Source organism: Apteryx mantelli, chromosome 4 (assembly GCF_036417845.1).
Source record: "Apteryx mantelli isolate bAptMan1 chromosome 4, bAptMan1.hap1, whole genome shotgun sequence".
Lineage (NCBI taxonomy): Eukaryota > Metazoa > Chordata > Aves > Apterygiformes > Apterygidae > Apteryx > Apteryx mantelli.
In genome coordinates this window covers 84033453-84056460 of record NC_089981.1, presented here as the reverse complement: position 1 = coordinate 84056460, position 23008 = coordinate 84033453, and the positions used below count along the sequence as shown (strand labels likewise).

The window sequence follows — 23008 nt, the reverse complement described above, 5'->3', positions numbered from 1 at the left end:
TTGAAAATTAACCACATGGTATTGCAGCCAATGGCCCAAGATAAGCAAGACAAGGAAGGTTTAGGGGATCAGTGTAACATTAACACATGGAATACAGAAGGGACTGTATACTAGGAATTATTGACCAAACACCGGTATCCAGCACTGGGACACACACGGGCTCTGGCAGGGATGAAGTGAGTGCAGTTAGAAAGAATTTCTGGACAGGCCTGTGCAGTAGCAGACCTGGGAAGCCGGGGTGTCACAGAGCAGCATTGCCATCGCCTGAGTGTGGGGGATCAAGCAGCAGGCAATCCGGAACAACAGCAGTGACACACTCAGCACCAGTACTGGAAATGAGGTATAGGAATGAAAAAAAAGAGGAGAAAGGCAGTATTTTCAGCTGGCATTTAATAGGAATCTGATTTAGAAATTAATAATTCACAGACATTTTTAAAGAAGGCACATACATTGAAGACAGCTCTCCAAGCTCGTCTCCATCTACTGTGAGTAATTATTAAAAGAAAAGATATGGCATCTTAGACTAGCCCTGAACTTGCACTCAAATATGCAAATCACAACAGAGGAACACGGCTTGTCATCCTGAAACATTGTAAATGCTGTCATACCACCAAGGGCTGTTCTTCTTGTTCCTGATTATTGCAATGAGCTGTGTGAAGAAGCAGGGCCTACAGAAATGTGCGGGTAGAAGTGCAGCACCATCAGTGAGAATTTGCCACTGGTTCAGGTCACTTGAAGAAAAACCCATACTTCAGCTGGTCCTCCTCTTCGACAGTGAAGGTGGCTGTACCAGTGTAAAAGGCTTCTCCGGAGACTTCCACTACAACAGCATTGTAGTCCCCAAACCTGGCTTCCTGCAGACAGATTAGGATCAGGACAGAGGTGACAGACAGGAAGTTCTCCTGCTCTCACTGCCACAGCATGGGTTCGCCTCAAAGGCTGCCATGGTGGCCTCCTGCACCAGCGACCTAGAGCACCCCAGGCCGTGTCCAAGCCTTCAGACCCATGTGCTGTCAGATCCAATGGGAACAGGGCTGGGCCTGGAAATCCTGGCACACAGCCCAGCTTGCGCATCTGAACAACACGTGCTCAGCCTTTGAGCAAGGAAGAGCGGGCTTTAGCCCACAAGAATCCAGCCTGACCTGCAACAGAGAGCAGGCCAGACCAATTTATTTACATCAGCATTGCAGATATTCTCACCCCAGTCCTTCCTTGATGGCCAAGAGAGGATTTACAGTGAAGCCATGCAACAGAACAAGGTCTTACCATCCCCTTGCTTGCTTCCCTAATAGGAAATCCTGAAGCCTGAGGCTGGTGGGAAGGCAAGACCCCCAGGCCTCTCCCTCTTTCCACAAGCCCTTCCCTAGGCATAGAAAGGCTTTTCGGCTCCTCCAAAGGCATCAAGCAGTTTTCCAGCCAGTCCTCACGACAGCACAAACCACTTGCCTTCACTGCCTTTCCAGTGAACAGGGACCCCGTGGTACTGCTCCTAAAGGTTCTGGTCTGATTCAGCTGGATGAGTCCCTTATGATACTGCAAGGCAATGCGAGCTGTCACTCCTGAACCTGTTGGACTTCGGTCGACCTACATTCAGAAGAGAACATGAACCATGAGCTCTAGTATTCTGGATTTTTAATAGAAAAGAATATTGCTCCCCTTAATTCTCTCTGCCATCTTTATATTGCACTTTGGGGGAAATCTCCCTAGCCCAATGGTTTGTACAGAATTAGGATACATCAAGAATGAAAAGACAAACCGAACAGGTTTGGGGGAGTATTAGATTATGACCAGTTTTGGCCAACTATGAGGGACCTAACAAATATTGATGGATTTTTAGGTAGTGCTTTAAAGCTTCCCAGTGTCATAGCAAAAGGACTAAAAGAGACAAAAGCCACCTTCCCCATTCTTATGTGTCAAGGTAAGATCAGTTCTCCTTATGCTAACTGTGAGAGCTGCTGGCCAGCCTGTTTTGTAAAATCTCCAAAAATACAGTGTTGGCCAACTCCCAAGGTGATCTGTTCCAATGCTTCACACTCCTCACTGCTGAGAAGTCTAATCAAAACTTCCCCTGCTATTTATGCGATGTTTTACCTCATCAGTTGCAAACACGGATAAAAGTTTTTTCCCCTTTTCTCTCTTGCTCTGTTTATGCTTTTATCCCCATCAGAGATTGCCTAGATTAGGACTTTAAGAAAATCTACTGTCCGTCTGTTGATATCCCATGTCTCAGTCCCTCATCCCCAGGAGATTCCTACCTATGGGGCATAGGTATGAGCCTTTATAAAATGCTGCCATCTAAGATGCACAGAGGTATTTCTGTCATTAGGAATTAAAATCACATCTGTTAAGTGACACTCAGATCTTCAAAGACAACTATCACTGTAGCAGAAGGGTTCTGCCCAAAATAAGAAGAAACAGCTGTCACTCGTATCTGCAAGAGACATAAGGAGAAGGGGAAGGTGGTCCCTTGTGTGTCTGAAAGCAGCCCATTTCTGTACCTGTTCATCCGCAAACACACAGATGTTGGTGGTGGGTTCCTCGCTAAAGGCATCTTTCCCATCCGTTAGTATGGTGCCGTACAGGAAAGCCAGGTCTTCACTTTCAGGATGATAAGGCTTGAACTGAGAGCAGCGCGAACAGGTTAATGAACACACACAGCAGGGCGGTAATCAGCAGTAACAGGCGTTATAGCTTTTTCAAGATGTTAGAGGAATACAGACAAGGCCACACTGCTGCACTTCCAACTTTGCTCCTCAAGTAAGCAAGACAGACACAGCAGCAGGAAAGCAAGTTCTCTCTCTCGTGTTCTAGTGAGGCTGTGCAGAAACTGTAAAATTCAACGTGGGACTGGAAGGCCAGAGACCTGCTGAGGACAGGTCCTCAGTTACAAAAACGTGCATGCAGGCCACATTCAGATGGGCCGCAGGTTGCTCTGCATATCAGTGAAACACAGGACTGTGCTTTTGTGTTACAAATGTGCAAGATCGAGTGGCAAAGGCAGATAATTTTACAGCATCTTTCCTCTGGGAAGGACTGTTGTACCTGTGGCCAGACCTCCTACGAGAAATCCCCTGCCCTTCCACCTCTGGCTCTTGACAGCAGAGCCAGTACGCATCTCCAGCAATATAATGTGGTTGGACACTACAAAAAATGCCAGAAATACATAAATGCTGGCTCTGCTCTACTCCTCACCATCCCACAGGTGGAACTGAGCACCTAAAGGTCTAGACCTGCAGTAGCTACCCCCATGGGGTAACTGGGGTACCGTGCAATGGGACACCGTGCGGGTACAGCAGCGCTGCGCCATACCTGCTTCTTCACCGCTTCTGTCACCGCACTCGCTGCATCAACCAGGTCTCTGGTCTTCGACGAGCAAACATCTAGGCCCAGCTGCTCAGCACTGAGAAACGCGTAGAAAGTGCCACCGTAGCCGATGTCAACCACCACCTTCCCGTAACCAGGGACATCGATGGACAAGTCTGAGCAGAGGAAGGGAGGGCGATGAGGAGGGAAAAACTGTGCTGAGCACGGGAACAGCACTGAGCCTCCCCCACCCACACACAGCATGCCACCACGGGGAAAAGGGAGCTACCAGAGTGCTCCGATGCCTGAGGTAGTATATAACGCCTTACTCCATCTCTGCGGGCCTGATCCAGCCTCTGGGGGATATTGGATCAGGGGAAAACCCTGCTAGGCCTCCAAGGAGGGAAGGATTTGCTGGTGCTGGGACGGCAAGGCCACCCCCCCCCCCCCAGCAACGGCCCTGGCCCCCCCCCGGCCCCAGGCCGCACCGGTGGCGGCGGCGAAGGCGGGCACGCTGTGGAAGCGGACGGGGTTGCCGCTGCGGCGCCCGTCCCAGGGCACGAAGGCGGTGACGGGCCCGCAGGGGCAGCGGAGGCGCACGGCGGTCTCGGGGCGGCGCGGCGCCGCCACCAGCCCGTAGTCGAGGGCGAAGCGGCCGAGGGCCAGCACGGCGTGGCCGCACATGGCGCTGTAGCCGGCGCCGTGGAGGAAGAGCGCCGCCAGGTCGGCGCCGGCCGCCGCCTCGCCGCGCACCACCACGGCGCCGTACATGCCGCCGTGGCCCCGCGGCTCGTGCATCAGCGCCCGCCGCACGTGGTCCCGCGACGCCGCCATGTGCCGCCGCAGCGCCAGCAGCGACGGCCCCGCCGCCGGGGCCTCCTCCAGCTGCGGCACGATGCGCAGCGGCTCGCCGCCCGTGTGCATCTCCACCGTGTGCAGCACCGGGCCCGCGGCCGCGTGCGGCGGCAGCCGCCGACCCGCGCCGGCCTCCGCCTCCGCCTCGGTGTCTCCCGCCGCCGCCGCCATGCCGCGCGCCCCGCCCCAGCCCCGCGGGGAGGGGCCCGCGCGAGCCACGCCCCCGCGCGGCGGCCGCGCCCCCGCACGTGACCACGCCCCCAACGTGACCGCGCCCCCGAGAGGTGGCCGTGCCTCGCGCGGTGGCCCCGCCCCCCGCGGGGCGGTCTGCTCTGATTGAGCAAGTCAGGTCCGTTTTCCGCGTCGGAGGGGAAGTGACGTATGAGGAAGTGCTTCGGAGGACCTGGAGGGGTGGTTGCCAGGTTACCAAGGATGATCCGCTCCGGTAGGGCGGCGGTGGGGGCTGTGGCCGGCGGTGCTGTGCCGGGGGGGGGCGGGGAGAGGGTTGGGGGGTGGCTGTCCCCGGCGGGACGGTGCCGGGGGGCGGGGGGGTGTTGGGGAGTGACTGTCCCCGGCGGGACGGTGCTGGGGGGCGGGGGGGTGTTGGGGGGTGACTGTCCCCGGCGGTGCCGTGCCGGGGGGGCCCGCTCGCTGCTCTGGGCTCTGGGGAGCCGCTGCCAGCCGTGCGCGGTGCGCGGGGCCCGAGAGGCGAGGGAGCGCTGCAGCACCGCGGTCTCTCCTCTGCCCGCAGCCGTGGATATCCAGCCCGCCTGCCTCGGGCTGTACTGCGGCAGGACCGTGCTGTCGGTGAACGGCTCCCTGGAGACCTACGGGGACTGCGGGGTAAGTGCGGGAGGGCGGGACAGGTGGGGGGGCTGAAGCAGGTCCTGGGCAACTGGGATTACGAGGTTGCAGACCACTGTTGGCTTTATCCCTTTGGTACCCCAAGGAAAGAGGTCAAGATGAAGACTATGAAGGGAGGATGCAGCTCTGCACAGCTCCTTATGGAAAGCAGGAGCCGCTCAGGGCAAGGCCCTCCTGTGAGGGTGCTGAAGGCTTGGTGAGAACCAGGGGGCCAGACAAGGGGGCAGGTGGCAGAAGGTGGAGAAGACGTGGGTATGGAGAACTGTGTCAAAAGCAGCAGACTCCTTGAGGAGAGCAGTGTACTGGTCCTGAGCTTTCGCTAGGAAGAGATCTCTGGAGATTGCGCATTGATTTTAATGGAGTACAAGGAAGGGTAGGATCCAGGGAGGGTGGAGTGAACCAGAAGCAAGAAACTCTGTGGGACAGTGGTTGTGAGTGGCCTGGTGAGTGAGCTTAGTAATGAAAGTGAGATGTAGTGACAGTGGGACAGAAGAAGGGAGTCTAGGATGAAGCCTTTTAAGATGGATCATGTTTGTTTATATTAGCAAGTAAGGGCCAGAGAGTGCAAGGCTAGTATAAGCTGGAGAAATTATTGAGATTGATGTTTGATCTCCTTAAAAATCTGAAAAACTTCACGTCCCAGTACTACTTCAAGCTACTTTTTCAGCAGTTGAAATTATTGGCTATTGGTACTTGGATGCTTTGTAAATACAGTCTTGTGCTTTTGTTAGGTATGTCCTAGAGGACAAAGAACTGATGACAACAAAATCTGTCGTGAATGTATCGAATCTCCAGACCGCTATGACTGGCTATACCTTGGCTTTATGGCCATGCTTCCCCTGGTTTTACACTGGTTCTTTATTGAATGGTATTCAGGAAAAAAGAGGTTAGTATACTCTTCCTTTAAAAAAACCCAAAACTTATTTTTAAAGAAATCTCATAACCATATGTGATCAGTCTGAGATGCTGAATGGAATTTGCCAGCACTTGAAGCTGTTAGTTGCACTGATGCAGCAGCACCTCAGCTTTGAGTGTGCTGGAGGGCACGTATGGGTCCATGAAGGCACATGTTTAATTGTGTAAGATATTTCCATTGGTCTAGAGCTCTTCCTCTGCCATTTTTTGAAATAATCTAATTCACCTATTTATATGGAGAAAAAATGCCTTTTTTTTTTCTATTTACACTCTGTTTTTACAAAGGTGATGCAATATGTTTCACATTTTGATAAACATCCTCTTTATGAATCAGTTATGGAATCTTCATGACTGTTCCTTCTGAATATTGAGATAGTCTTTTCCTCTTGATTCTCTCAAGGAGAGTTCTTCACATGTATGAGTTAAAGGCTAGATTTGCGCCATGCTTTTGTGATGCCTTTATTCCATGCTTCCACAAGTGGCAAAGAGACTTCTTCCCAACTGAGCATCTGCTGAGCATAGCGGAATCCGGATTGTTTATAATTTATGTATGAGTGAGTGTATCAGTCATCTGATATATTGCACATTAGTTTTTATGTTCAGCTTAGAAAACTTCATTTTTTGTTCAAGCAGGTTTATCCTATCCTCAGTCATAGTGACTCTTAACTCTGCAGGAGGTTCTGTATTGTATGGGTCTCCACTCTTGTCTTTACTTCAGTGGTAGCAAAATAGTAGTAAATCTCTCCCTCTCCTTCCACAGTTCCAGTGCACTGTTCCAACATGTCACGGCTTTGTTTGAGTGCAGTATTGCAGCAATTATTACGCTACTTGTGAGTGATCCAGTTGGCTCTCTGTATATCCGTTCCTGCAAGGTAAAGAAGCTTTCAGACTGGTATACGATGCTTTACAATCCAAGTCCTGATTACATCACCACAGTGCACTGCACTCATGAAGCAGTCTATCCTCTGTGAGTATAAAGGCTATTGTACTTGTATCCGTCACTTTCTTTTGTACAAGTTTGTTTCTATCCATATACATTCTTTTCAAAGCTGCAGAAAGTGTTCGGTTATATATAACTTGGACCAATGAGTATCAAAACCCTTGAAGTCTTTCAATTTGCTGAGCAGTCTTGTGTGTGAAACACCTAATAACTTTCTGAATCAGAACAAACCAGCTGTCTAGCAGTTTCTCTTTCTGTGTTTTCCTGTTGCTACATCCTGACTGTGCAGGGGAAGTCCATCCTGTCACAAGCTGCTGGCATGATTACAATTGCTGGTATTCTTACAGATGATGGAAACCTCACAAATAAGTATTCCAGGGAGCTTTGTGTGATCAGCTTCTTTCTTGCTGCCAAAGAAGGTGGCATAGTCTAGACTATTTAGCTATTAAGCATAAGACTCATTTTGCTCCCATGTTTGCTACATCTTGACTGTTTGAGCTAGGAAGAGGCAATCTGTCATTCTGTGTCTGCATATTGCCCTCCTGTAATATCCTTAGACTGTAAGTTCTTTAGAATTGATTCTCACTAATCCGAAATTTCCTGGATGTAAATGAGTCTGCAGGACATACAGAACTGCAAATTTTAACCCATCTCTCTTTTATTTGCAGGTACACAATTGTGTTTATATACTATGCCTTCTGTCTTGTGTTAATGATGCTACTTCGACCTCTTCTGGTTAAGAAAATTGCCTGTGGTTTAGGAAAGTCTGATCGCTTTAAAAGCATTTATGCAGCACTTTATTTCTTCCCTATTCTCACCGTGCTTCAGGCGGTTGGAGGAGGCCTGCTCTGTGAGTTCTCTGCTTATAACACTAAACAAAAGTACCCGTAATCACACGTTAACAGATGACTAAAGAGGGGGGAGTGGAGGGACACAATTTTTTTTTTCTTTTTTTTTCTTTGCAAGTGAGGATATTGTGTAAGGTTATTGTGGATTGTGAGGCATCTTACCTGAAAAGGTTGCTTGTTAGTAGGCCTTTCCTAACCAGGCTCTTGATCATCACTGCTTTCCCTGTGCTTGTGCTGCTAGAGGTTGTCCCTTTTTCCAAAAAGGGAACAGAGTGGGGTATAAATGGAAACTGAATGCTTCTCCTAGAGGGAGTTAATTTCACTCTAAGGTAGAGTGCATCTGATTTCTGAAATGGAGTAAAGCGTAAGTTTGGGGAATTAGCTATCCTTTGCTTTAGCTTCCAGCATACTTGTGAAATGGGAGGAGACAGCTGCCACAAAATCCCTGCTCAGCCAGACTGCTTTCCTGTCTTCCTTTTTCAATTGGTGATTTAAGTGTACAGTAACTGTAACTAGAAATATTAGCATCATTTGCACTTGTCAAAAGTTAAATTTAAAACCTGACTAAAGCACAGAATAGTCATGCTTGGCTGACCCTTTTTGTTGCACATTTGATATAATGCTAACAGGTGGGCTACAGTAGCTTAGTTTACTTCGCAGCCTTGGTTATATGTGGAACAATGATATTTTTCAGCAGAGATCATACATTCTTTTTCCTTCTAAAATGTTCAATGTTTGCCTCTAGATTATGCCTTTCCATATATCATACTGGTGTTATCTTTGGTTACACTGGCTGTGTACATGTCTGCTTCTGAAGTGGAGGTAGGTAAACATGTTTTTCCTGTTAAAACTCATAATATAAAAATACTTAAATGAGTAGAGGCTTTGTCTCTTGCATTTTCTCAGCAGTGTATTCTGTATTTAAATCTCTTCCTTTATGAGCTGGAGGAAGCTCCTGCAAGACTTTTCTCTTGTGGTATGCTGAGAAATTGTATTATGTACTGGAAAGGCTCAGACTCAGGCTTCATGCAGTGTCTCTGTACACTACCTGCAGCTTCTTTTAAACATCAGATGCTTGGTAACAGGCTGAATGCTAACGGGATTCTGTGTTTATTTTGCAAGTCTTTCAAGGATCTTCTTGTCAGGAAGAAAAGGCTTGTTGTCCTCTTCAGCCACTGGTTACTTCATGCCTACGGAATCATTTCCATTTCCAAACTGGATAAGCTTGAGCAGGACCTCCCATTGCTGGCGTTGGTACCTGCTCCTGCCCTCTTCTACTTGCTGACTGCAAAGTATACTGAGCCATCACGCATACTCTCGGAAGGTGGAAATGGACATTAAAGATCCTGTGCCAACAATGCTGTCCTATTTGTCTGGATTAAGCAAATTTAGTGCTTGTTATGCATTTGAAAACTTCTGTTTTAAAAGAAGTTATTTGTGTACAAGACTTCAAGGTGAAACATCTCTGAGTGAGTTTATGGAATATGAAAAAGCTGCACTTTTTATTCTTCATAAATAGCTTAAACAGATCAAAGGGAATGTCTTTGTATCTATTTATCACTGTGAATCTGTATAAAAGCTTGTGACACATTCTAGTACACTTTTTTTTGCTTGTATATGTTTATTTCCTAATACAGTATTTTAGATGTTGTTTGAATAAAACAATAACAGAACTTTGTTCTCTCATGAGATTTTCTAGCTTCTTTCACCTACCATGTGGAACTATTGTCCTCCTGAGACCAAGAAGGGAAAGGAAGTTCAAATATTTCATTTTGACTAAAAAGAAAAAAAAAAAAAAACTCTCAAGCTTCTTCTCACCTCCCCTTCACCACTCTTTGCTGGGAAGGAGAGGAAATACATTGTGAAGTTCTCTAAAGTATATTTTATACTCTATGTACTTGATTCAGGTATGGAGACTTCCTCCTGATTGATTAGTAGCATCCTTTCCCACTAAAGTCATTTTCTTATACCCTGACTACAGCTTTCCACCTAGGGGAAGAGAAAAACTTTAGTATGATCCTAAAACTTCTGTCAGCAAACCACTTGCTGCAGGTGAAGTATGTAAGATTATTTATATTTATATGTATATATATAAATAAAGCCTGTGAAGTATTTAGTAATTATATATGGATATAGCCCTGTCTACCTCTTTCAGCAATGTCACCTTAGCTACCTCTTGCTGTGGGAAAGCTTCATGCCAGCTTGGTCAGTTTGTTAGTGGTGCCAAAAGTGTACAACTTTTGCGGTTTGATTTTTTTCAGCTGGACCAGTCTGATGTGTGGCCACAGCAGCAGCCATAATACAACAGCAGCTGTGGTCATACAGGGGTGGAATTTAGCAGCTGAGGAAGGAGAGGAATAACTGCATCTTTGGCATAAATGCTATCCCAATCGCAGATCTTTACACAATATCGCTATTGGAATGCTATAAACAGCCAGAATGACTATAGTAGCAGATCTAGACAATGTGGGCAGCCTTGAGGGTAATCTAAACCCAATGTAGACAAAAAATAGCACAGATTAAAAAAACCCAAACAAGAACTAGGAGAGGCTTTATCTCCTACAGGAGATGTCATCATCACTTCTCTACTACTCTCCTAAAGTTTCTTTATATTCCTGAAAATTTCATATTGTATCATCATCTCTCCATATTGCTATGGACAACCGCACTTCAAAGTAAAGGTACAGTGAAAAGGGACAGCGCCTGCAGGCAGCTTGTGGAGAGGTTGGTTTGGGTGTTCTCTCAGCTGGTCTACCTCGAGGTGTCGCTGTCCTCTGTTCAACAGCTAAGAGCCTTTCTCAATAGAGGGTTTAATTTTGTTAAATGTGATATGTTTCCTTTGTTCGCTGGAATGCCAGTTAACAGACAGGTTCACTGCTGCTAAAAATAGTGCACAAACAAAATAAATCTTGCATGCAGAAACAAGGTTTTATTTAGGGATTAAGGAAGTAATTGATCTCCTTAAGGAAATCAAACAAATTCTGTCTATACTGCTACATACAAAATGTAATTTGCAGGCACATGAGTCTAGAGGACAGTTCTAAAAATACAGTCTTAAATTCACATATTAAAATACCAATTTCCAGTAACTGACAGTTTCATAGGCACATTTTTCTTTAAAATGTCCTAAGCACAGTTTTGTGCCTATATCTGTGCACAGTGGCCACATTAGTACATGTGCAGTGGATAAGTGAGCAGCTAATGCAGCAGCATGCAGAAAAAGCCATTCGCAAATGTACAGTAATGATGTCTGTACACTTTTATGTGCATTCTGTATGGACAATGTGGACCAGGTTTAAAAATTAGGCTATACATTGTTTTTAAAAAGAAAAGCAACAACAAATCTCAAGCAAAAATTAGCTTTAGTGAAGAGTACATCTATTGCTAGGTGTAGAATAATATTAATTTTAAATGTCCAAGAATCAGGGAGTCTATTAAAAGCAGAGCTTACAGGAACTCAGAGAACTGTATGGGCCATGCATGGCATAACCAAACGTTTACCTTTCCTTCTGGGCGCCAGTGTTTTAGCCTTCAGCCGAATCTGGAATGTAAAATACAAATTAATAAACTCTTCATCACTTGCTCTCACTAGCATAAAAAAACACAGTGACAATCACAGAGTGTTAGGCAGATGTAACTAAATAAATACACATATTTTTGAATGACCAAGCAATATTTTTGTGTAGGCTCCTTATCTAGAAGCTTGCCCTGTACGTTTCACACCAAAAATAATACTGGCACTGAGTCTCTTCACCATGCCTCGCCTCTCCCTGGCTTCCTTCCAGGGAGATGCCCTTCCTCACCCCTCTCCCTAGCTTCCTGGCACATTACCCAGACCCAAGGATTTCAAAGCAGCCTGAATGCCGTAGCCCTTCAACTTTACAACATGATTAAAAGACAGAATCTGTAACAAGCCCGTAGCCACACAAAGACCAAACCTGTGACTCATTACAGATAAGAACTCTCTGAACTAACAATGAAAGCCAAAGTCTGCAGGATTTGAGTTAAAAAGAGGACCTGAAGCAAGTGATTTTGCTTGTATGAGCCTAGGGCCCCTGTGTCCTATCACCCTCCAAGACAGCAGTATAAAATATTGTTGATTTAAATTGAAACAGCAGTACAAATTGCCCATGTGTAAAATTCTAGACACCATAAATATTAATTAACCATGTAGTCCTACAGTGATAACCATGCAACAACAACTGCAGGACCAAGGGTTTGTTAGTTTTATTTATCCTTTGTGGAAAAGCTAATGTATAATTCTGCAAAGATCAGTGACAGAGTATTTTCTATAGCCCCCTCACTGTCATTGTCACAAATCTCAAGGAAGTGGAAATTAAAGATAATAATATTCAGATTGTGTTATAAGGCATGCCTAATTCTGCTAATAAATGCATCAGCTTTTCCACTGTGACTCTAAGTCTAGATCTGCAAATAGGGTGATCTGGTATGACACAGCTGTACTACTATTTCCTAACAAGCTGCTAAAATGAACATATTCAACAGAAGTCCAATGGGGTTTAAAAAAAAGAAAGAGCAGAAAAGGAAAAGAATAGGTTCGGTGTATCTTACAGTGAGCCACTCTGGATGTTTTTTCAAATAGAGAATCGAGTCCTTCCAATTTATTTTGTAGCCTGCTATTAATATCACTGATCTTTTTCTCTCGTTGCTGAATTTTTGTTATTAGAGCTGTCACTGCTTTTAGTATTTCCCGCTCATTCTCCAAAAATTCCTGTAATGAGACAAAGTAGAATTTCTTTTTTCTTAAAAATAAAAAACTCATAAAATATTACGACACTTCTTTTGTTTATCTTGTTTTTCCATAGCTTGCCTGGCCACCAAACCTGCAGCTCTGCTGGAAGCTTTTCATTAACTACCTGATGCTGGCATACAGCAGCTAGAAAACACAAGTTTAATACTTTTTCCCTGTATGATTTCAAAAAGTGTAGCGCCTTATTTGTAGGATGAAATTCTGTTTTTGACATGATAAGAAAAGAATTTATGCAAAGTAGTAGCATACAAAACTGAAATTCACCTTTTGAATAGAGTTGTCCTCTGACCATCCCTTCAGAAGAAGATCTACAACAGAGTCAAAAGTTAAAACATGGTAGGAAGCTCTGCAAAGAAGACATAAGGACTCAAAGATATTCTTAAAAAAAATCACTTTTTGTTTTGAAATATTTATTAACATGTTACCATGAAGCACTGCTAGGTCATTCAGGATTTTGGCTGTTGCTGACTTGTGGTTTTCTGCTTCAAAATTCATTGCAAAAATATCTTCTTTTATCTGTGCATTGCACTGTGAAAAAATAATTACAGCCAAATACTTGTCACAGTTTTTAATGTTTCTAAATAGTTTCTAAACAGTTTCACAGTTTTTAAAGAGACCAGAAAGAAGAAACTTTTTTTTTTTTTTTTTAACTTACAGATATACAAGGTTAATGTATTCCTCAGGACTTGCTTTCTTTTGACAACAGCATCCATTTGATCTTGTTGAACAAATTTTAACAGTTGCCAAAATAAACATATGCTAGCTATGTCTATACCACCAAATAAAATAGGTCAGGGCACACAGAGCAAGTGGAACGGCCCACGTCATGCCCACGTAGTAAAACTCTTCCCCACTCTCTTCCCCATGAGAGGATGGACTCATCCACAGTGGGGCAATTGAACTAATCGTTGGCTTGTGCTGTCCCCTGAGCTACACCCAGGATGGGCTAAGATGTGCTAGGCGGCCCAGGTCAGATACAATAAACAGCATTTCCTGGTGCAATATGGGCATCGAAAAAAAAAAAAATCCAACCCAGAGCTTCTCAGGCCTGTTAGTGAACCGTGCATAAGGGGAGGAATATTTGTACTGTAAACAAGGGTTTCCTTTCTGATGGAAGCCTTTGTTTCCATGAGGATATAATCAGATAGAGCCACAGAGCAGCTGCTACCCAGCATCTTCAATGCTAGCCCACGTAGGGTCCAGTTCTGAACAGCAGCCTGACACCAATTGGCAATGACACTGCTTTTACAAACTTTCCTTGTGTGTTTTATGGAGAAAGAAGTTCCACTAGCCTGATAGCCAAGGGCCCCAAAGTTATACAGAATATTTCCAAAGGCATACAGATAACCTGGCAGCTTAAATCCCATTTTCAAAAGTGAAGTAGGAACTTTGGTATCTAAGCCCAGTGGTTTGCAGTGAGGATTCAGCACCTGAGTGCTTAGACAGGATGGAAGTGCCCCAAAACTGTATTGCTTGAGACCAGAGCTGGATGCACCAGGGAAAAGACAGAGGTTTCTCCACTCACCAGAAGTCAACAGGATTGCTTCCCTGCCATTTTGCTGAGAGTGGCTGACCAGAGGACCTATTTGTTGAGTGGGTGCTGAAGAGGCTCTTATACTTGATTAACCCTCTCTGATTTACAGTGTTTCTCCTATCATGATAAAAATATCATATAATCACAGAATAATTTAGGTTGGAAAGGACACTAAGAGGTCATCCCACTACTCAAAGCAGAGCCAACTTTGACATTAGATCAGGTTGCTCAGACCCTTAAACAGTCGAGTTTTTAACATCTCCAAAGATGGAGGTCCCCCAGCCTCTCTGAGTGCCTGTTCGTGTTTAGCTGTACACTGTTCTGAGGGCAAGAGTTCAGCATCTACCTCACTTGGGAAGCTACATCCCATCACTTAGTTGGGTATGGGCCTTCTGGCAGGCAGCACAACAGCTATCAACACCACACTTTTGGAAAAAAATGCAGTAAAAAAGCAGCACTAGAACAGGGTCTTCATACTGAGAAGGAACGCTGTCAGCCCTCAATATACTCACTAATTTTAATCTGCAGTTCTCATTGTTCACAATGTCGAGTTTTCTGTTGATCTCGTAGATGTCTCTTTCCAGCCACTTCATACTCTCTGTATGATTTTTCAATTGGCCTAACGCAGTGTCACGCTTGATCCGCAATTGATTCCTCAGCTCCAGCTGTAAACAAACCCTTTAGTGCTAACTGATCTTAACTCTGTATAGGATTTTTGTACTCTAACTGAACAAACTGAAAAGGGTTTTTACTATGTGGTACCCTTCATCTAAAAATTTCAAAGGGCCACCTGAGACAGGTATCTAAACCCTCTTACCAATGAGAATAAAGTGATACAGAGAAGGGGAGCAATTGCTCACCGTCCAAAAGAAAGGAATCAGCTTTGACATGAAGTGACATCCCTACCACAGAGCCACCCCAATGGCAGAAATATCACATTTCTGTCACTGAATGTCTGGCTGTACACAACTGTTTTTGCACTGTACTGCTGGGTTGGAGAAACAGGTCCCCTTTCTCTGAACCAGAGACAGTTTCTGTGCTGATATGGCTTCTGTGGAGCAGTCACCAGAGAGATTCGCCTAAGTATCAGACCACTCGGGCATGAGTCCTGCAATCTGATCTGCACCACAACAGAGTTCATCTTCATGTAGTTTATTTGGTATCTTTCATACAAAGCAGTTATGGACTTCTCAGTAACTAAATACCTTTAATCCTTCCCATTAACACCAGAAGATGCAAATAAACACCTTTGCTACCTAGAAGTTTTGTTCTGGCAGAGAAACGAAAAGCAGAAGGAATCAGATTGTGTGCCTAGAATGTACAGCCCAGCTGGAGCCAGCTCTGGCCAGGCTGCCTGAGGCGCAGCACACCTAGACAAACGGCCACGGTACATGCTGAGACTGTTTTGTGTGCGCACTGCAAAAATGGCCAGCATGGGCACAGCAGGTCTCACGTGCACTGTGGTTGCTGTGCTCAGGCTCACCAGCTGCAGCAGGTCTGAGTGGGGTGGACAGGCAGACTCACTGTGCCAGTTCTGTAGGGACTGTCCGGCTGGGGAACAGTAGATCCACCATGCCTAAGACTTTTTGAACCATTGCATCTACCCCCACAGCTATACAGTTTTCTTTCTTCTCACATTGGCGCTGATTGAAATGCCTGAAGTCAGAACTAAGGAAGACAGATAAAGAGGCAAGGATACAGAAAGGTTTTTCAGATGTGAATTACTGAAGCAGCAGAATCTCCTGCCCCAGCAGTAGCAAGCATCTGAATGGGAGCAGGTTCACAAGGGGCCTTCTTTCACCTGAGTAAACCCTAGCTTCTTTTCGGCCTGCTCACATGCCTGAGGGATGCAAAATCAAGCATAAGGGCAGCTTGCTACAAATGCTGGGCCACAGGCTGAGCTGAGCTATGAAGCATGCCCAGATGGAAACCCCCTACATGAAGCAACTGTGGAACCAAACATGAGGTCACAGAAGCACAAGAACAGAGAGGAAGGTATGTCCCAAGCCCCAGCCTGTCACCCCCAGTCTCAATGGGTGCCTATTCTTTACTGGGAGGGGATAAAGCTGATGGTGGGAACTTCACAGAAAAGTTTAAGCTAAGTTTCAAGCAGTTACCATTTCCTCCTTGAGCTTCCCAGTAGTCTTGATTGACTGCTCAATGGCTCTTTTGGCTTTCATTTCTTCATCTTTCCTTTCTAAAAAGCAGGGAAAAGATTTTTAGACAGTGTAATGGCTGAACATTAAAGTTAAGCTGTTATAAGGAAAACTGGGTTCTGTTGGTAAGTGATCTGTTTAGCATGTCTGGCATTGTTTTTAAATACTTCCAATTTATATTACGGCCATGTCTACAGATTCCAATTGTTTCAAAGAGCTCAGTTTCTGCTTGCTTCACTGCTCACCTGAACCACAGAGAAAGGACTATGGTAAAAATGCTTTCTGAAAAGCAAGAGAAAGTCCCACTCCACAGAAGAGCTACATAATACTTACTTAAAAATGATTTCCTGAGTTCTTCATATTTTGTATGCTTCTGTTCTAATTCTCTCTGGGTTTCTTCCAAGGTTAGTCTGCTTATGTTTAATTCTTGTTCTTTTTGATGCAGATTCTCAGTTGCAGTTTTGAAGTCATTCTTTAATGAAAATAAATGTTAATCAATCAACAATCTATCTAAGCAGCATTTAATGCATAAATAATTCAATGTGTGCAGATGAAAAAACATAGAAAATAAGACTGGAAGTGATCCCAAGAGGTCATCTTAGTCCATCCCTCTGCTCTACAGCAAGATCAATTAGACCTAAGTACCCATGACGGATGTTTGATCTATCCTTAAAAACCCTAGCAATAGAGATATCATTTCTCAGACAATTGATTCCAGGGTTTTACTATTTTTACTATCTGTGTGGTCAATGTTTTCTTAAGGGTGAACTTCTTAAGTTAAATCTACTCTGTTCCCTGTTATTTGTCTCATCTCAAGCGGACAAGGAGAAAATTTTATCATTTTGCTATATATCTTTTATATATTTGGAGGTTACGACCATGTCTTCTCTTAGATTGCTCTATTTTAAATGGAAAAGCTACACATTTCTTCAACTTTTCTTCTGATCATTTTTACTGAGCTCATTTCAGCTCTCCAAATAATCTACATCCTTCTTTAAATGAGGGATCAAAACCAGACACTGTACACCAGTTGTATCTTGCCAAAATTGGATAGAGTAGAAAACTTACTTCACATGTCTTGACATGCTATATACCTCTTCACACAGACTGGTTTGATAGTTGCCTTTTTTACCACTACATATCATTGTTCAACTTGGCAGCTTTAGTCCTAGTCACCACTGCGAGGCTTAAAGCCCCCCTGCATGCTGGATTTGTACAGACAACTGTTTCTACCTAAGCACACAGATTTGTATTTTTTATGCCCCCCCCCTTTTTTTTTTCAACTTACTTCTCCAATTTGCTAAAATAATTCTGAATTCTAGTTCTGTCCTCCAGAGGGTGCTCCCAGTCCTATATTGTTTGCCATCTGCACATACGATAAACATTCTCTCTATCCTATCCTCCGAGTTATTAAGGAAAATACAGATTAGTTCCAGTCTGAGAACAGACCCCCTCAAACCAACTGGGTTCATTATTCTATTTTGGCAGTAAACCATTATCTAGGATGATTTTCCAACTGTTCTTGTACTGAGGATTCTTCAGCCTGCAAAAGAGACAACTGTAGGGACATACAATAAATGTATGTAAAATCATGAATGGAGAAGGGTAAAAGGGGTGGAGAAGATAAGAAGACAACAGCTATTCACTGCTTCTTAGAATACAAGAACTGTGAGATGCCAATAAACTTTTGAGACACTAGGTTTAAAACAAAAGAAAATTTTTGTTCTTATTAAATAAATTATGGAACTCACTGCTGTAGGTTGTTATGGAGGATAAATGTATACATGAATTAAAAGAAACAATAAGCAACAGAAAAATATTTCATTGAAGATTCAACATATCATAAAATTCCATTAAAAGCTATTAACCTAAAAATGCAGATACCATGTCCAGCCAAGGAAATTCATGACATTTCATTTGTCAGGGAGACTGTGCAGAAGAAGGATCATTCTATATTTGACCATTCTTATATTTCTTCTCTAAGCAGCACTACTGATCATTGCTGAAGACAGGACCCTGGAAGGACCAACCTTGTGTCTTACCCAGTATGGCTATTCTAGGAAATGAAGTTGATTTGGGCTTCGCCTAGTCTTTACGTGTACTTAAAAATAATCATGAATACCTCTGAAATGGCTTCAGCTATTAAACTACCTGAAGGTGAATTTTGTCAGACCCAGATGACCTGAAAACCTCTAAGCTCTCTAGGTTTGTTTGCTAACTTGTTCCTTCCCTATCCTAGCCTGAGCTGTTACCTTTCTGAAGCAACACTATTTAGATCAGCCATTTGATTCTGCTGACCCATCAGTGAAGCAAAACAAATTTAAAAATTTCTTCTTCTCACCACCAGTATGGAGTGCTTTCCTGTTATTCCACATTCCCTTTTCTATATTCATTTCATTCTGTGGCTTGACATGTCTCATTTTGTCCATTAATGCCCAGCCTTAGGCTGTTTTTTTCATCATACTGATATTTCTTTAATATAAATGTAACTACATGGCTCCTGGATCTGAGCTGTACGTCCCCCTGTGACAGGGCTGCACAGACTTAACAGTCTGGGAATATTTGCACCGTGTTACATCAAAACAGGGGAGAAGAACTATTAGGTCTTAAAGACTAAGCAGATCATCACCTAAATACCATTACAAATCTGTACAATTTAATCCTTCTCTGTCTCATTCCTTAGCTTTAAAAATCTGACCTTTGGTTTTAAAGCAAAACATGTTTAATTCTATGTACATGCATCTCTCAGCACAGTGGAATCTCAAGCTGTTATGGCAAAAGGAACACAAGTCAGGAGTTAAATGACTTTCCAGTGGAAAATTAGATCTTTTTCTCTTTTGTTGCAATAGGTAAAAACAAGGAAGGTGAGAACCCATGTAGCCCTGTAATATGGTATTGCCATTACTAGTAACAAGCTGTAAGATTTGTACTGAGTTTGCAAGGCCTCAGGATTGAGGCTTGTCAGGCCTGCTCTGTCTGAAATTTTCTTGACCTGCGTATAGCTTTGTATCACTTGGTTTAGCTGTGACAGCAATTTCTAATTGATCGGGTAACTATAGCTGATTTGTGTTACTTTTATTTATCTTTGCGTGGTACAACCATAGTTTTCTATAGATAGCAGTAACAAGCAGTTATTCTGTGTAGAATAAGATATTTCTGACCCTAACACAATGATGTAGTGTAGAGAAATACTGACCTAGTATGATAGCAGAGGCCTTGAGAAATGGAGACAGGATGCAGCATAGAGGAGTACAGGCGTGGGATGATAAGAGATGGGGCACAGGACTGGCACTGGAGACCCCATGCCTATAACCAACTCACTAAAAAAATGCAGACCTAGAGCTGGCTAAAACTAGTTTTAGGGGCAAAAAAGAAAACAAAGAAACAGCATCTAGCATACTTAAAAGGCACCATATATGTAAAATTTGGATGTAACTCGGAGCTGCAGACCAATGAAGAAAGAGAAAGGTGTAAATGCATGTTAGTAAACATGTAAAAATGACCCCAAGTGGATCCTGGGGGCAGAAAGAAGAAACCATCAACTTGAACATCATATTCCTCCCCACAAAGGACTCCAGATGCTGACAGCTTGCTGTACCCCCGCCACCCCCTTCTGCCAACACCAGAGCAAAGCCACCAACCTTAGGACCCTGAGGAGCAGGGGAAGGATGAGCTAACACCAGGGAAAGGGATAGAAACTAAGAAGTGTTTGTGTTACAATTTTAATTGTATTATTACTAGTATTGCAACTTTTCTGTACATGAGTACTGTGACTACATTATTACTTGTTTTTCTGTAATAATTAAATCTAGACTAATGGTGATTCTTCAGTTAGATTGTTAAGATTTTCATTATACTAACAATGAATTCTTGGCTTTACTTATATATATATATGGCGTCTTTCCCTTGCCCATAAACATGATTTTGAGCACAACAGGAACAACCTATATAGGCTGGGAGACTTTGAGAACTATGTTAAAAGAGAGAAAAAAGGATACCCAGAAAATAAAGCCATAGGAAAAATGAAACTGGGACAGTATGTGAACACCAGGACCCTAAACTCACTTTTTTACATGCCATTGATGTCAAATGCCGTACTATACATTTTTGTTCCCTGTGAGACTCTGAAGTCAGGTTACTCATACCCATGCCTGTAATCAAAGACTAGCAACATCAGAAAACCACAAAGTGCATATGTTTGGATATGCTCACAATATTTTATATGGACTGTAGCAGAAGGAAGGGTGAAAAGAAAAAAAAAAAAGCTGAAAATACGGAGGAAAACAGATGAAGTGGAGATGGCACCACTGGCAGACACACATATGTGAAGAAGGCAGTGAAAGGAAGGTAGTTTGAGGCTCACTTCTATGTAGTTCTTTGATATCATGCATCATCATGATACTCCGGAGAGAGCCGAAGGAACCTGAACATAGGATCTGGTATTACTCATGTGGGAATTTATTCCCCCTGTACAGACCAGTGCCATGAGAGCAGAATCAGACAGAATCATTTTACAGATGAGACAGTGGATGGCAAGTACAAGAAAATGCTAAAAGTGCCAAATGAAAAACGGAGAAGAAAACAAAGCAGCTACAATTGTTTCATCAAAATGGTAGGAAATGAAAGCAAAGAAGGAAAACATTTAAAAATGGAGCAAATATCAGTGTGCGCCACTGAAGGAAAACAAACAGTTATAATTACTTCAACCTGGTTCTGTCCAGGCTACCAATGAAAAGACAACCATCTGATAACATTTTCATCAGCACCGTATTATATGAGAGAAAAACACTTTTAGAGTGGGTTACGTTAAAAAAAAAAAAAAAAAAAGACATCAGAGTAAGAGTAAAGGTATATCTAGCATGTCTTTTCTATAGGCGGCACAGCTCAACTGCCAGAAAGAGCAGGAGAATGAATCCAGCACAAATGTTTATTTAGCAGGGACAGGCTCAGCCTTGATCTGTAGGGAGTCCTCAGCAGCTACATGACCATAACTGTGCTGTGTGATATAGGAGCACACCCTCTGCTGCCAGCAAAATGAGAAAGGTCCCCAAGGCTTTTGTAAATCTACCTCTCTAAGGTCAGATACACAAAGAGGATATTTCCTACACTCCTGACATCTGATTTATCCTAGTTCAAACTGTTGACTGAGAGTCAGACAGTCGAGACAGATCCCTGGGGACAGAGCATATGCTATATACTGAAGATCGGAGAAGTGCTTGAAATTTCTGAAAGCTCCACATAGCTCATATTCAGCATTTCAGTGTCCTACTTTCTTTGGGAAAGAAAGCTCATCAGTGTTTTAAAGAACACAGACAATAAGCAGCCTTGGGTTCTGTCTTGCACACAACCAGTCACTCTAATAGATTTACTACACCAATAATTTCGAGCAGACTTTGATCAGTGTCTGAAAACAGGCTGTCATATTTCCATGAATGTTGAGCTGTTTACCCCAAAATGTTGGAACAAATTCTACATTAACAAATTACACATTGGGAAGCTCACAACAAAGCTGAACTGCATGCATGTCAGGACTGAATCTGGTCTTGCACGTATTTTTATTTTAAAATGGGAGACATCCCTTCTGAGAAACTTTTACTGCATGGCATTCTGTTGATGTATAGGGCCATATGCAAAGAAATACATACGTTGGTGTGTACTGATTCCAGTGGCTTAATAATCTGAGGGTCTCAGCCTAAGTGCTTACCAGCATAAAAAGAAAGAAACAACTAACATGAAACCCAATGAAACTGAAAAGTAGAGAATTTATCTGAAACAATTACCAACAGATGGGTCATACTGCCTTTGCAGATCCCAATGAGCATACCTTTACTGAGATGCAGCAAACACTGCCAACTCATCCACCAGAGACCTTTTCAAAGCCAATAAAAAGAACAACAAAACTTACCTCCAGACATTTTATTTTGTTAGTAAAATCCTCCTTATAATTCCTGTAGTCAGTTTCCCTCTTATTTACTTCTTCACTCAGGGCTTTGACTTGGTTTTCAGACTGCAAAAGTTCTTTCTCTAAGTCTTCAATCTCATTATGGAAAACAAAATGAAGAAGGTCAGTGATTTCTGTAATACATAGTGTCTACTTGGACTACTCAGAAATAAATGATCAAAGCAAAATGAGAGCAATTTGCATTTAAAACATATTTTCTTTAAAATTATTAATAGGAGTTAAGGTCAAATCATTAGATCTGATAACATGATTATTATCTTTCAGTGAACTGGCCTTGGAGGTTAGTTACTTTGACACCAGTTTACTCCGATTAGTATAACAGCATGAATGCAGTGTAACACTGAATGTCATGGGTTATAATCCCTGCTGCTTAACATACCTCCAGAATTAGTTCAGCATGCCGCTTTTTACCAGCCTCTATTCTTTCATTCACTTCTTTGTTTCTTTTCTCCTCCACTGAGAGAAAGAGGTTTCTCTGTTTTGTTAAGTGCAGTATCTTCCACTGAAGCATTGCTCTAGTGATAGATACATAAGCAGAAAAATAAGCTGAAATTGGGAAAGAAACATTCAAGGGAGATGCATAGCATTTTCAGAGGCACAGCAAGCCTAATTTAGGAGACTGGAAGATTCAAACACATCTCCCATAACTTCAGGCCTACAATCAAAATGGTTCAGATAGGAGTCTCAGCTCCTCAAAATCTAGGAGGAGGTGTGTAGCTCTAGTGTGCATTTCAAGACATAGAAACTCTGAATCGCCCTTTAAAACTGTCTCTGTACTGAGCACAGGGGAATCTTAGGGTACATAATCTTCTAACTTAAGTGCCTTTTATAAGCCCAAAGAGCATATAAGATTAAGGACA

General features: G+C 43.3%; 2 protein-coding genes across 2 annotated transcripts; one reads left to right on the top strand and one right to left on the bottom strand.

Annotated features, from left to right (window-relative positions):
• Positions 1-373: 373 nt before the first annotated feature.
• On the bottom strand, positions 374-4337 carry L3HYPDH (trans-L-3-hydroxyproline dehydratase). Its single transcript, XM_067295649.1, has 5 exons — positions 3792-4337; positions 3310-3479; positions 2499-2621; positions 1443-1584; positions 374-850 (listed from the first exon to the last, which is right to left on the bottom strand). Exons 1-5 carry the CDS (start codon positions 4327-4329, stop codon positions 729-731), a joined length of 1095 nt encoding a protein of 364 aa, XP_067151750.1. The 5' UTR covers positions 4330-4337; the 3' UTR covers positions 374-728.
• A 144-nt stretch (positions 4338-4481) lies between these two features.
• JKAMP (JNK1/MAPK8 associated membrane protein) lies at positions 4482-9398 on the top strand. The gene is made up of 7 exons (XM_067295100.1): positions 4482-4603; positions 4910-5001; positions 5754-5908; positions 6698-6904; positions 7546-7727; positions 8471-8547; positions 8848-9398. The coding sequence occupies exons 1-7, from the start codon at positions 4540-4542 to the stop codon at positions 9064-9066; spliced, it is 996 nt and encodes a 331-aa protein (XP_067151201.1). The 5' UTR covers positions 4482-4539; the 3' UTR covers positions 9067-9398.
• Positions 9399-23008: the final 13610 nt, after the last annotated feature.